Raw genomic sequence first — 14,662 nt, 5'->3', positions numbered from 1 at the left:
AAGCTGCTAACGTGGTGAGTGCGCTTGTCTATTCTCTACATATCTTTACTTGTTGAAGCACCTGCTGTTCTTACAAGCACGCACCACCACCAATCCACAGTACAGACGTACTGCTACTAAGTGTCACACAGGACTATATACACGGATATTATACCACAAGCTTGTGCCGGGTGTACTCTCTTTTGGTTTTGTTTGTGGAGACCATTATAATACCATTAATGCATACACAACTGCCTGATCCCCCATCGCTAATGATAAAAAAAAAAAATTCAAATTGCATAAAATAATTAATAAAAAGGGAGAGGATAACATGCTGTATTCTAGGACAAGAGGATGGACATGGATTACATATAACCCCCTCTCCCCACACACACGGTTCATTACTGATCGTGTCACATAAAACAAGCAGCATCAGATGACTTATGTCAGGCCTTACTTGTGACAGCGACATGGCGGTTGGACTTTCCTTCATCAATCACATCTAGGATCTCCTCCGGACTGGAGACAAAACGCTCAGTACAGCCCTGACATGGAGAGAAGAAATGAATGATATATGCATCTGCTTTATGAGTACAGTGTAACATGTTAGCCAGTTAGCAAGACATCAAGCTTATCACTAACTGCGTTTTACCAACTTTAGACAACCCCCTCAACAAAATATAAATAGACACTCCTTATCCATGTTTAAATTGCAAAGAGTACAGCATAAAGAGAAAAGGTGGGGCCAAAAATAAGGGGTGGGGTTTTTAGAGGAAGGGTGGACTTTAAACAGGAAAAGGTGTGGTCTCCATAAGAAGGGCTAGGCACATTTTGATTACGAGGTGCATAAGTTTAGTCAGGCCTAGGGCGGCACAAAACCTAAATACACCAAACTAAACTAGACTAAACAATCTCTCAGAAGTGACAAAAGTATATCCCTTCCCCAACAGAAGGTCAAGGAGCCTCATCTGAGTGTATGATGTTGCTGTCCTGCCTTACAAAGGCGTTTAGCAGTACCACAGAGCTGTCATCTATCACCTCATTTCTGCCTACTGTCGTCCCTGTTCCATTCTACACAGCTAAGCTGACAAGTTAGCTACAGAGCATGTCAGCCTATTGTGTGCACTCCAGTGGCTAGTAGGGAAATTGAACATTTTAATCCTAAAACCTAATTTAAATAATATGTCATATTCTGATGATACATTATCTTAAAGTTCATGGCAACGCAGTGCACCAGCTAGCAACTGACAGGCCAGCTTTACAACACCATAATTGATCCCTATGGTATCTAGACACCATTAGACCCTCTTATTACTAAAATAAGTCACATGCCCGCTTGAAGTAGGGTGCATTTGTGAAAAAAATTTAAATGATGATAATGTGTTCTGTTATATCCAAGTAGGATGACATAACAGTATTAATTTAGGAAAAATCCGAGACATTATTAAGTGACCAATCTATTATTATCAAAAGAATAAATTCACTTGCATTCAATTTGATCACTAACTTGTCTCTTATAGACATTTTACTGCTCTTTGTGAAGGGCATAAACTGAGCCACAGAACAGCATGAAAATTGTTCAATTGAAAAAACATTCTGACTCCGAGAAATGATACTAACTATTTTGTATTGTGTTCCAGCCTTAGCAGAACAGTGTGAGATCAATAATTTGTGATCATGACTTTCAGCAAAAACCCTCTAAATCCCTCTACCTGCCCACATAACACTGCAAGAAAGAATTGATATTCTTCTTCCAGTAATTGGTATTTGGCACATTAGTGCTTATTTGATCTATCTCCATACATATATACCGTAATAGAGTGACTGTTTCCTGTCATGTTGACATTATTTAAGTATTGTGATGACTCACTCTTGCAGATAGGTGCGGTTGCAGTATAGAGGCAAGGAAACCGTACTTTTCAAATCAAAGTTCAGTGTTTTATTCACACTTGGCACACAGCAAACAGTCTTTAAATGCAGAACCAAAGAAAACGTAACAAAAGTCCACCTGTATTCCTTGAGTCCATGCCATGCGGCATCAAGCAAGTCTTTTCCAGGCCTCCAGGCAGACTGTTCACCAGCTTCCAACCTTGGAGCAAACACAGGGAAGAACTCCACTCTCAGCTCTCTCTGGCAGTGTGAGCTGCAACCAGCAAATCCCCCTTAGCTGGTGGAACAGGTTGCATTTAAGGCCAACAAAAGTTGGCCTGGATTGTAGGTAATGACCCCCACCCTGCACTTGGTCATTCCCAGTAAGAGCTGTCCCGGATTGGCCTTCCAGCCATACTACGGCCACAGTGTCAGACTGCATCGCAACACAGACACTGAATGAATACCGGCTCTTACTTCACCAAAGCCAGGAGCCTTGGTGACACATATCGCCCATCCACGACTATACCTTTCACCTTCTCACAGTACATTAATCTATTGTTCCGTTACAATACCAAGACTTTACTTTGGGAAATAAAGGGCTAATTAAGCATAAAAAAAATAACTTTTATTTAATACACATATAGATCCAAAGCACAATAAGACCATATACCATCTCACCACTATAAGACTGTACAGAAGCTTGTTAAAAAAAAAAAAAAAAATCTTTGCTATCATAATATATTGATTTATTATAAGGATGTTAAAATGCCAGAAATACATACATGAGCACAGAAAATACAAGAGCAAGCTGTAGTTCTGGGTAATCTTCAGTGGCGTCGCTAGGGGGGGGGGCAGAGGGGGCCATGGCCCCCCTAGATCAGGCCGTGCCCCCCCTTGTGCCCCCCAATTTAAAATAAATTGGGATGTCCCGATACTAGTATCGGGGCCAGGGGCGGACTGACCGGCTGCAGCTGCTGAGGGTATCCCTGGCTGCTCCTGGTCTGCGTATCATTAGCAGAGACAGGCAGAGCAGGGATGAAGGTACCTGATGATGGCTCCTCCCCCAGCATTGGAGAGGGCGGGGCCGAGAGCTGACAGGCCTCCGGAACACAGAGCAGCTTCATGTGAGGTGTGTGATGTCCCATGTCCTCCCTCTCTCCCCCCTGATCAGCAGTATATCCTGGGGCTGGGTCATGTGCATAGTAGCAGTCCAGTGGGGTCACTTTCCCTCCTTCAGTGTCCACAGGTCATATTATCAGAACAATTTTTGGGAAAAATCGCGGTAAAATTCGTGCAATTTTTGCCGCGACTTTTCCATAAATTGTTCTGGTAATGTGACCTGTTGGAGACCTGTGGACACTGGAGGAGGGAAAGTGACCCCTCTGGGAGGACAACATGTGAACACACTGCTAGTTTATCATTAACCCCTTAAGGGTACATTCACATGTACAGGATCAGCTGCATATTTTTGCTGCATATTTTGTGCAGCTGATTTTGCAACCCATTAGCTTCAATAGGTAGCAAAATCAGCTGCAGAAAATATCCAGCAGATCCTGTACGTGTGAACGTGCCCTAAGGGCTCATTCAGGGATGGATCCACAGTGTATTTTACGCTGCAGATCCACCAACAATGGACCCTACAGTGCTGCCTCCATCTGTGCCTGCTCATAACAGCAATCCACCGCTACGAGCAGACACGCTTTGATGTGTATACTCACACACATCATGGCCGCTCCTCCTGCTCCCTGAGCTAGGCCGAGAGCAGCCGCGATGTGTGCGAGTATACACATCAAAGCGTGTCTGCTCGTAGCGGAGGATTGCTGTTATGAGCAGGCACAGATGGAGGCAGCACTGTAGGGTCCATTGTCGGGGGATCCGCAGCGTAAAATATGCTGGGGATCCATCCGTGTAAATGATCCATCCGTGCTGGGGATCCATCCGTGTAAATGAGCCCTAAGGACACAAGGCGTATGTGTAGGCACAGTGCCTGCAACTCTGCATCTTTACCTCTGCACAGGTTTTGATAAATCTCCCCCATAGCATTTTTTCGTTTTTGCACTTTTGTTTTTTCCTCCCTACCTTTTAAAAATCATAACTCTTTCAATTTTGCACCTAAAAATCCATATGATGGCTTATTTTTTGCGCCACCAATTCTACTTTGTAGTGACATCAGTCATTTTACCCAAAAATCTACAGTAAAAACGAAAAAAAAAAATCATTGATCAAGAATGTATGAAGATTTAAAATTACATTTTTTTACATTTTTTTTTAATTAAACATGTTCTGCACAGTGTGTGTGTATTTATTCATGATATATATATATATATATATATATATATATATATATATGTACACATACACACACACGTTTTAAAATTGCCCCCCCATTTTGGTCACTGGCCCCCCATGTGCCCCCCTCTAAATATGAATGCTGGAGACGCCATTGGTAATCTTATGGGATTTAAACTGGTTTTGATGGACTGTTTGTTATATCTTGGAGAGTGTAAGCCCTACTCTGCTTCTACGTATTTATCATAGTCATTCTCTAAGGCTTCTTTCACAATGTCATTGTGACATGGCAGTGTTATGTCCGTCAGGGAACCAGGGAGAAAAGCGGGAGGAAAAATACATCATCCAAAGTTTTTTCCTCCCTCTACTCCTGTCAGAAAACAACGGAGCCCGATAGACCCCATAATAGTAAATGAGATCTGTCAAGACCCCTTGTTTCCCGATGTGCCCCATCAAAAATAACATTCATTAAGGCACAAGAAAAAAAACAGTGCCTGACGGATGTTTGCCGACGGGGCACAACGTCAGTGTGAAAGCGCCTAAAAGAGTAACTAACATAACCTATTCACTACATTATTCTTATAGTATTGGCCAATGTATACACAGGCCCAGATTTGCCTAAAACCAAAACTGTCCGATTTTGCACATAGCGACTAATCACAGCTCAGCTTTCATATCTTAAAATGTCCCTGTTATTTAACAAAACGTACAACGTCACATAGACATGTCAAAAGTTGTGATCAGTCGGGGTTCACACCCCACCGATCATCAGAACGGGCAGGGAGAAGTGAGCGGCTGTGTGCTTTAGTCCCTGGCTTGCTGCAATCTCCATCCAGTTGCACTAGACGGGATCTATAGACATTGAATGGAGTCCAACTGCAAATATCTGTCATTTACTGCTTGTCAATAGTGTTATATTGTGCTGCACTTTTTACTGCTGATATCCTGTGTGGTCTTAATGAGTCTTTAACGTCCGTTTTTTTTTTTTATTCTATGAAGGGTTTTGTTACTGAGATTTTAATGATCTGTTCAGAAAAATCATGTAAAATTTTGTAAGATCAGGTAGCACTAAATTGTACCTTTTGTTATAAAAAAAATCTTTGACATGTAGGGACATCGAAAGTTTTCATCAGTTGAAGTCTGAGTGTTCAAACCCCAAATAATCACTAGAACAACCTGCCATGCGCTTCTCTTTCCGTTTGTTTTTGAGCGAGATGGCCTCCTATACTTGCACTATGAATCTGTCTCGGTCACATGACACAGAGCCTGGAGATGAAACGCTAAGGGTGGGTTCACACTGCGTTTTGAATATACGGGAACCGGACCCGACCCGTATCTCATCCAATTAAATGAGCCGACCGGAGTCCGATAGTTGGCTCATTTTTGCCCCGTATCCGGTTTTGTGACCGGACCTAAAAGTGGCAAGCGGAAATTCATAACTTACATGACTGGATACAGCCCTTTAGATGTATTACTAAAAGTACAGGGCCCTTTCCACAGACAAGATACATACATATGAATTAGCAATAAATGAAGGGCTGAAGCACGGAAGATATATGAATTTGAAACCACTGAACCTAGAGGCTTGAATCCTGAGTTGGAGATATTCAGTTTTCTGCAGACTACCAGGTGTGCTCCACATCTCAACCTGTCTATTGCCAGGCTGAATACCCAGCGTCTAGATGGGTCCAGGGACCTAGCCCACGTGGTGAAACATCGTCTCAAAATTTTTCATCCTGTGTTTTTATTTATTTATTATTATTTTTAATTTGTAATTTTTTTAAAATTATTTATCTATTATTATTTATTAATTTTTATTATTTATTTATTTTTTATATTTACCGTATCTTTAGTTCATTTCTATATCCCATTCTTTATTTCTTATTTTATTTATTTTTTTTCAATTATATTGCATCTATTTATATCTATATATCTGAATTAATACTACTATTATTGCCCTTATTTTTCTTATTATTCTTACCCTGCCAATGTCTCATTTTGTTACCTATCCTATGTACCACACTATCTCACAGACCTTCAATGCATACTCCCATACCGAGTATTCTTACTTCCAGCCTATCTGTCTGCCCCAATTATCTACATCAACTATTATTATGCGGTCTATATCTAGATATAAATGTAACAGGCATTGGATAATTGTTCACATCCATAATATTTACTTTTTACCAGATTTTTCACCTGATTTTGACCTAACTTTGATTATGATCTTTGACCTTATAAATATGGTTATATTCATGTGTTTCATTTTAACATTTCGTGTATTTTATTTTATATTCCGTCGTATTTTATATTACTAGAATGTATATATAACTGTATATCGATGACAACATTCTTGTTACGCCGAGCGCTCCGGGTCCCTGCTCCTCCCCGAAGCGCTCGCGGCGTTTCTCTCCCTGCAGCGCCCCGGTCAGACCCGCTGACCAGGAGCGCTGCACTGACATTGCCGGCGGGGATGCGATTCGCATAGCGGGACGCGCCCGCCCGCGAATCGCATCCCAAGTCACTTACCTGTCCCGATCCCCGGCTGTCATGCTCTGGCGCGCGCGGCTCCGCTCTCTAGGGCGCGCGCGTGCCAGCTCTCTGAGATTTAAAGGGCCAGTGCACCAATGATGGTGCCTGGCCCAATCACCCTGATTAGCTTGCACCTGTTCCTTGCCCATATAACCTCACTTCCTCTGTACTTCCTTGCCGGATCTTGTTGCCTTGTGCCTTGAGAAAGCTTTTACTGTGTTACCCATACTGTGTTCCTGACCTCCTGCTATTTCACCATTGACTACGAACCTAGCCGCCTGCCCCGACCTTCTGCTACGTCTGACCTTGCTCTTGTCTACTCCCTTGTACCGCGCTTATCTCAGCAGTCAGAGAGGTTGAGCCGTTGCCGGTGGATACGACCTGGTTGCTACCGCCGCTGCAAGACCATCCCGCTTTGCGGCGGGCTCTGGTGAATACCAGTAGCAACTTAGAACCGGTCCACCGACACGGTCCACGCCAATCCCTCTCTGGCACAGAGGATCCACCTCCAGCCTGCCGAATCGTGACAGTAGATCCGGCCATGGATCCCGCTGAGGTTCCCCTGCCAGTTGTCGCTGACCTCACCACGGTGGTCGCCCAGCAATCCCGACAGATCGCCCATCTAAGTCACCAGCTGTCGGAAGTGTCCACCATGGTACAGCAACTTCAGTCGCAGCTACAGCATCTGCAACAGCAGCTATCATCTCCTCCGCCAGCTCCTGCACCTCCTCCACAGCGAGTGGCCGCTCCTAACCTCCGCTTGTCCCTGCCGGACAAATTTGATGGGGACTCTAGACTCTAGGTTTTCTGTCACAATGTTCCCTACATTTGGAGATGTTGTCGGACCAATTTCCTACAGAACGGTCGAAGGTGGCTTTCGTGGTCAGTCTCCTGTCTGGGAAGGCTTTGTCTTGGGCCACACCGCTCTGGGACTGCGATGACCCTGTCACCGCCACTGTACACTCCTTCTTCTCTGAGGTTCGCAGTGTCTTCGAGGAACCAGCCCGAGCTTCTTCTGCCGAGACTGCACTGCTGAACCTGGTCCAGGGTAATTCTTCAGTAGGCGAGTACGCCATCCGATTTCGTACTCTCGCTTCCGAATTATCTTGGAACAACGAGGCTCTCTGCGCGACCTTTAAAAAAGGCCTATCCAGTAACATCAAAGATGTGCTGGCCGCACGAGAGATCCCTGCCAACCTGCATGAACTTATCCATTTGGCCACCCGCATTGACATGCGTTTTTCGTAAAGACACCAGGAACTCCGCCAGGAAAAAGACCTTAATCCCTGGGCACCTCTCTCACGGTATCCCTTGCAATCTACCCCTGTGCCTCCCGCCGAGGAGCCTATGCAAGTAGATCGGTCTCGCCTGACTCTTGAAGAGAGGTCTCGCCGTAGGGATAAAAATCTATGTCTGTACTGCGCTAGTACCGAACATTTCTTGGTGGATTGCCCTATTCGTCCTCCACGTCTGGAAAATGCAGGCACGCAACCTGCTCACGTGGGCCTGGCGTCTCTGGGTACGGAGTCTGCTTCTCCATGTCTCACTGTGCCCGTACGGATTTCTCCTTCTGCCAACTCCTCCTTCTCTGCCGTGGCCGTCTTGGACTGTGGTTCTTCTGGAAATTTTATTCTGGCCTCTTTGCTTGATAGGTACTGCATCCCGGTGACCCGTCTCATCAAGCCGCTCTACATTTCTTCAGTCAACGGAGTCAAGTTGCACTGCACTGTGCGTTATCGCACAGTGCCCCTGCTGATGAACATTGGACCACATCTCAAGAAGATTGAATTTTTGGTTTTGCCCGGCTGCACCTCTGAAGTCCTCCTCGGTCTGCCATGGCTCCAGCATCATTCTCCCACCCTTGACTGGACCACCGGGGAGATCAAGAATTGGGGTCCTGCTTGCCTCAAGAAATGCCTCACTTCTGCTCCCAGCCCCGCCTGTCGAGCCTCAGTGTCTCCTCCTGTGCCTGATCTCCCAAAGGCTTATCAGGACTGTGCCGTGCCTCCTCATAGCCCCCGTCCTGGTGACACTCTGCCCCGTGCCAAGCCTCACCCTCTGCCCCCCCTCCCCATTCCCACTCCTTCTGGACTGTCTGCCGTGCATGGGCATACCCAGGACTTCGCTGTCCCCCGGAGGAAGACTCTACAGTCGCTCCCGATGTCCTCGTCCTGTGTGGAGCGACATCCCGACAAAAAGAGGGGGAGACCTAAGGGGGGGGGGGGTACTGTTACGCCGAGCGCTCCGGGTCCCTGCTCCTCCCCGAAGCGCTCGCGGCGTTTCTCTCCCTGCAGCGCCCCGGTCAGACCCGCTGATCAGGAGCGCTGCACTGACATTGCCGGCGGGGATGCGATTCGCATAGCGGGACGCGCCCGCCCGCGAATCGCATCCCAAGTCACTTACCTGTCCCGGTCCCCGGCTGTCATGCTCTGGCGCGCGCGGCTCCGCTCTCTAGGGCGCGCGCGCGCCAGCTCTCTGAGATTTAAAGGGCCAGTGCACCAATGATGGTGCCTGGCCCAATCACCCTGATTACCGTATATACTCGAGTATAAGCCGAGTTTTTCAGCACGATTTTTCGTGCTGAAAACACCCCCCTCGGCTTATACTCGAGTGAACTCCCCCACCCGCAGTGGTCTTCAACCTGCGGACTTCCAGAGGTTTCAAAACTACAACTCCCAGCAAGCCAGGGCAGCCATCGGCTGTCCGGGCTTGCTGGGAGTTGTAGTTTTGAAATCTCCGGAGGTCCGCAGGTTGAAGACCACTGCGGCCTTCAACATCATCCAGCCCCCTCTCACCCCCTTTAGTTCTGAGTACTCACCTCCGCTCGGCGCTGGTCCGGTCCTGCAGGGCTGTCCGGTAAGGAGGTGGTCCGGTAAGGAGGTGGTCCGGTGAGGAGGTGGTCCGGGCTGCTATCTTCACCGGGGAGGCCTCTTCTAAGCGCTTCGGGCCCGGCCTCAGAATAGTCACGTTGCCTTGACAACGACGCAGATACGTCGTTGTCAAGGCAACGGCTCTATTCCGGGCCGGAAGCGCGGAGAAGAGGCGCCCCCGGTGAAGATAGCAGCCCGGACCACCTCCTCACCGGACCACCTCCTTACCGGACAGCCCTGCAGGACCGGACCAGCGCCGAGCGGAGGTGAGTACTCAGAACTAAAGGGGGTGAGAGGGGGCTGGATGATGTTGAAGGCCGCAGTGGTCTTCAACCTGCGGACCTCCGGAGGTTTCAAAACTACAACTCCCAGCAAGCCCGGACAGCCGATGGCTGCCCGGGCTTGCTGGGAGTTGTAGTTTTGAAACCTCTGGAGGTCCGCAGGTTGAAGACCACTGAGGGCGAATGATGAAAAGAGGATGATGAAGGGGGGGGGGGGTTGTGGGGATGATGAAGGGGGGTGGGGATGATGAAGGGGGGGGTGTGGGATGATTACAAGGGGATGATGAAGGGGGGATGTGTGGGATGATAAGGGGATGTGTGGGATGATGACAAGGGGATGATGAAGGGGGGATGTGTGGGATGATGACAAGGGGATGATGAAGGGGGGATGTGTGGGATAAGGGGATGTGTGGGATGATGACAAGGGGATGATGAAGGGGGGATGTGTGGGATAAGGGGATGTGTGGGATGATGACAAGGGGATGATGAAGGGGGGATGTGTGGGATGATGACAAGGGGATGATGAAGGGGGGATGTGTGGGATGATAAGGGGATGTGTGGGATGATGACAAGGGGATGATGAAGGGGGGATGTGTGGGATGATGACAAGGGGATGATGAAGGGGGGATGTGTGGGATAAGGGGATGTGTGGGATGATGACAAGGGGATGATGAAGGGGGGATGTGTGGGATAAGGGGATGTGTGGGATGATGACAAGGGGATGATGAAGGGGGGATGTGTGGGATGATGACAAGGGGATGATGAAGGGGGGATGTGTGGGATGATAAGGGGATGTGTGGGATGATGACAAGGGGATGATGAAGGGGGGATGTGTGGGATGATAAGGGGATGTGTGGGATGATGACAAGGGGATGATGAAGGGGGGATGTGTGGGATGATGACAAGGGGATGATGAAGGGGGGATGTGTGGGATGATAAGGGGATGTGTGGGATGATGACAAGGGGATGATGAAGGGGGGATGTGTGGGATGATAAGGGGATGTGTGGGATGATGACAAGGGGATGATGAAGGGGGGATGTGTGGGATGATGACAAGGGGATGATGAGGATGTTAATGACGGGTCTGGATGATGACAGGGGGGGATGAGGTATTTCCCACCCTAGGCTTATACTCGAGTCAATAACTTTTCCTGGGATTTTGGGTTGAAATTAGGGGTCTCGGCTTATACTCGGGTCGGCTTATACTCGAGTATATACGGTAGCTTGCACCTGTTCCTTGCCCATATAACCTCACTTCCTCTGCACTTCCTTGCCGGATCTTGTTGCCTTGTGCCTTGAGAAAGCTTTTACTGTGTTACCCATACTGTGTTCCTGACCTCCTGCTATTTCACCATTGACTACGAACCTAGCCGCCTGCCCCGACCTTCTGCTACGTCCGACCTTGCTCTTGTCTACTCCCTTGTACCGCGCCTATCTTCAGCAGTCAGAGAGGTTGAGACGTTGCCGGTGGATACGACCTGGTTGCTACCGCCGCTGCAAGACCATCCTGCTTTGCGGCGGGCTCTGGTGAATACCAGTAGCAACTTAGAACCGGTCCACCGACACGGTCCACGCCAATCCCTCTCTGGCACAGAGGATCCACCTCCAGCCTGCCGAATCGTGACAATTCTATTTTATCAACATTTTATTATATTAACATTATATTTTATTTAAGGGGTATTTCAGGAAAACATTTCTTTTTATATATCAACTGGCTCCAAAAAGTTAAACAGATTTGTAAATTACTTCTATTAAAAAAAATCTTAATCCTTCTAATAATTATCAGCTGCTGAAGTTGAGTTGCTCTTTTCTGTCTGAAAACAGTGCTCTCTGCTGACATCTCTGTCTGTCTTGGGAACTGTACAGAGTAGAAGAGGTTTGCTATAGGGATTTGCTTCTACTCTGGACAGTTCCTGAGACAGGTGTCATCAGAGAGCACTTAGACAGAAAATAACAACTCAACTTCAGCAGCTCATACGTACTGAAAGGATTTGAAAAAAATTATAGATGTAATTTACAAATCTGTTTAACTTTCTGGAGCCAGTTAATATATAAAAAAAAGTTTTTTTCCTGGATAACCCCTTTAATATTTCATGTAACTTACTCTTCAACATTGATATGGCTAGTCCTAGATAATGCTATTAATGTTATTAATGTATTTAAAAAGTTTTAAATCATGTTCTCAATGCATGCTGGCAACCAAGATTCTTCCATGTGCCAGATGCAGTCTATAAGTCCAGCCTATGCTTTGTAATCCTTGTTTTCACTATGACAAGGACACCTGTTACCACTGTACCACACACGCAATCCTCAGCACGAGGATGCCACCACTGCCCGCTGCACCCACCACCAACCACTGCTACCAACTACAGCCACTTCCATCACGGCCTGCAAGCATTAGGAAGAACATCGCTGTACTGCTACCCAGATCGCATATCTCCTCTGAAAGCTGCAGGGACCTCGCTCTATTTGCCGGCTGTCTCATATATTTATATACATCATAGACTGTATCCAATGAGTATATACATGACTGTATATACATTTTTATGCAGGTGGTCCTTCATTGGACTTAATACTGATTTTTATCATCTTTTTACTCTCCTAATTTATTGCTAATTCATATGTATGTATCTCATCTGTAGCAAGGGCCCTGCTACAGACGTGACTTTTAATTAATAGTTTAATGAATATTTTGAATAAATCTAGCCATATCAGTTATTTATAAATTTTTATTTTAGTAGTACACCTAGTAGTTTCTGCATACTCAGAGGGCTGTATCCAGTCATGTAAATTCTCTGTATGTATTTTGGCACGAAGGGTATCGTGCAACACAGTGACCTCAGTATACATTGTATTTTATAGTGTGAGCCACCCACAACCCTTTGTATTACTGAAAATGCAGAAGTGTGAATGGGAGTGCGGAATCCCATAGAAGTCTACGGGCTTTAATTTGAGGTGGAATTCCGCAAGCAGAAATTTCTGCCGTGGGAATAGACTCTTATTAGTCAGGAAAGCACACAGCATTGCGCTTCGCTCCCAGCCCAGATAAGATATATCCATACATTTCTCTGCTTGGACTTCTTTGCCGAGAAATGGATGAATCACCTGACCAGGGGAGTGAAGCACAGTGCTGCCTGCTTCACCCCTTTATAACTCACAATCGCAGCGGTTCTCAGCAGTCCCATTGCAGTCATCAACTTTTGACATGTCAAAAGTTGTTCTTAATGACAGTATTGCTTTAACATGACATAAGAAACTGCTGTCTATATGATTTAATAACATACAACTTACTATATGTTTATCATAAATGACCCTAAGCATGTAACAGTCATCAGTTTACAGTGGCCATTTTATTAACTTGTACTTATAATAAGGACACTTGTGTTAGGATATATATGTCTGCCCTTGAGAATTAACAACTCGGCCTTCAAACCACGAGAAGATCAGAAAAAAAGGAAGTAGTGTCCGCTCTCACCTTGACAAATGGAACGCGGTTCTTGTCTTCGTGCACAGAGAGGTTCGTTTTAGACACTGGAAAAGGAAGGAGAATAAAATGTTTAAAAAGCATTAAAAAGAAAATCAATACCGCAAAATAATTCAACCATGAATTGCTTGCACACTATAAATAAATAATATATAAGACTCTGTTCAGTGCTGGAGCCTCCTTTGTAGACTGTATCACATTTAGGGTAAGGTCACACGTGCCATATTGTAATGTATATTTTTTGCTGCGTATTTTCCTACCCATTAAAGCCAATGGGTAGCAAAATCAGCTGCAGAAAATATGCAGCAAAATGCAGCACATGTATAATGAAAAAATAGCACAGTATGCAGCGCTATTTTTTCTGGTAAAACAAAGGACACAATGACAGAAACCAGTGGACCCATTATAAGTCAGTGGGATCTGGCGTGCGTGGCTGGTGTACGCCTTATAATGGGTCCACATCATTTCTGGTTTCTGCTCCTGTACAGAACTGAGAACTGAAAATGACATTACAGCTTTGAACAAGGCCTTCAATAATCCTACATTTTTGCAGAGTGGTGCATTTCACTCATGTTTCCCTACAACTTCTTGCTTTGGGGCATGTCAGCAGTTCAGCTATCATGCTTCTGCTAAAAATCCCAGAATGCAATTTACCTGCACTCTTAGGCCAGGTTTCCACAGTAGTAAAATGTGCAGAATGTCCATAGACGGTAAAGTATTTCCGAGCAAAATCCGCATAAAGAATAGACATGTCTATTCTTTCTGCGGAAACTGGAACCTGGATTTCCACAGCAGAAACATCTGCTGCGGAGATTCCACCATGTGCAAAGAGCAGCAGAATCCCATCAATGGCACTCTGTGACAGTAGAATGTCAGTGCAGAATATTTTGGCGGAATTCTGCACAGACATTCCACTGTGTGAACATACCCTTAGGCTTCCTGACACCCACCCACTGTTCTATGTCCCCACTAAGAACACTGCCTATCCTCATCATTACCTCCTTCCTCATTGTCTGCCCCATCATGCATTAGTCCCAAGTTATGTCATATACATAGGCCTTCCTACAATATTTTCTGGTTTAAAGTATGTTTGCACTGTGGAATCTCTGTTTGCAGAATCTCCACTATGCTGCAGATTTTAGTGTTTACTAATTGAATGAACGCAGCTTTAAATCCTGTGCATCAAATATGCACAGTATACTGTATGGTAAGATCCTACGTGTCATATTTTGCTGCATACTTTCTGCAGCTGATTTTGCAACCCATTGACTTCAATGGGTAGGAAAATAGGCAGCAGCAAATACCCAACAAAATACGGCAGCATCAAATACTGCACATTCAATATGTGCACAATA

General features: G+C 45.9%; 1 protein-coding gene across 5 annotated transcripts in view; it reads right to left on the bottom strand.

The window, feature by feature from the left end:
* KIF5A (kinesin family member 5A) overlaps positions 1-14,662 on the bottom strand; it is a 158,867-nt gene that overhangs the window by 75,575 nt on the left and 68,630 nt on the right. For all 5 annotated transcript variants that reach the window (XM_056562563.1, XM_056562564.1, XM_056562565.1 and 2 more), the window contains exons 6-7: positions 13,299-13,354; positions 437-524 (exon numbers count right to left, since the gene is read on the bottom strand). In XM_056562563.1, the coding sequence (XP_056418538.1) occupies positions 437-524; positions 13,299-13,354 (144 nt within the window). The remainder of the gene's footprint in view (positions 1-436; positions 525-13,298; positions 13,355-14,662) is intronic.

This window comes from Hyla sarda, chromosome 2, assembly GCF_029499605.1.
Source record: "Hyla sarda isolate aHylSar1 chromosome 2, aHylSar1.hap1, whole genome shotgun sequence".
Lineage (NCBI taxonomy): Eukaryota > Metazoa > Chordata > Amphibia > Anura > Hylidae > Hyla > Hyla sarda.
The sequence above is the reverse complement of the archived record's forward strand: the minus strand, read 5'-3'. Positions and strand labels throughout refer to the sequence as shown.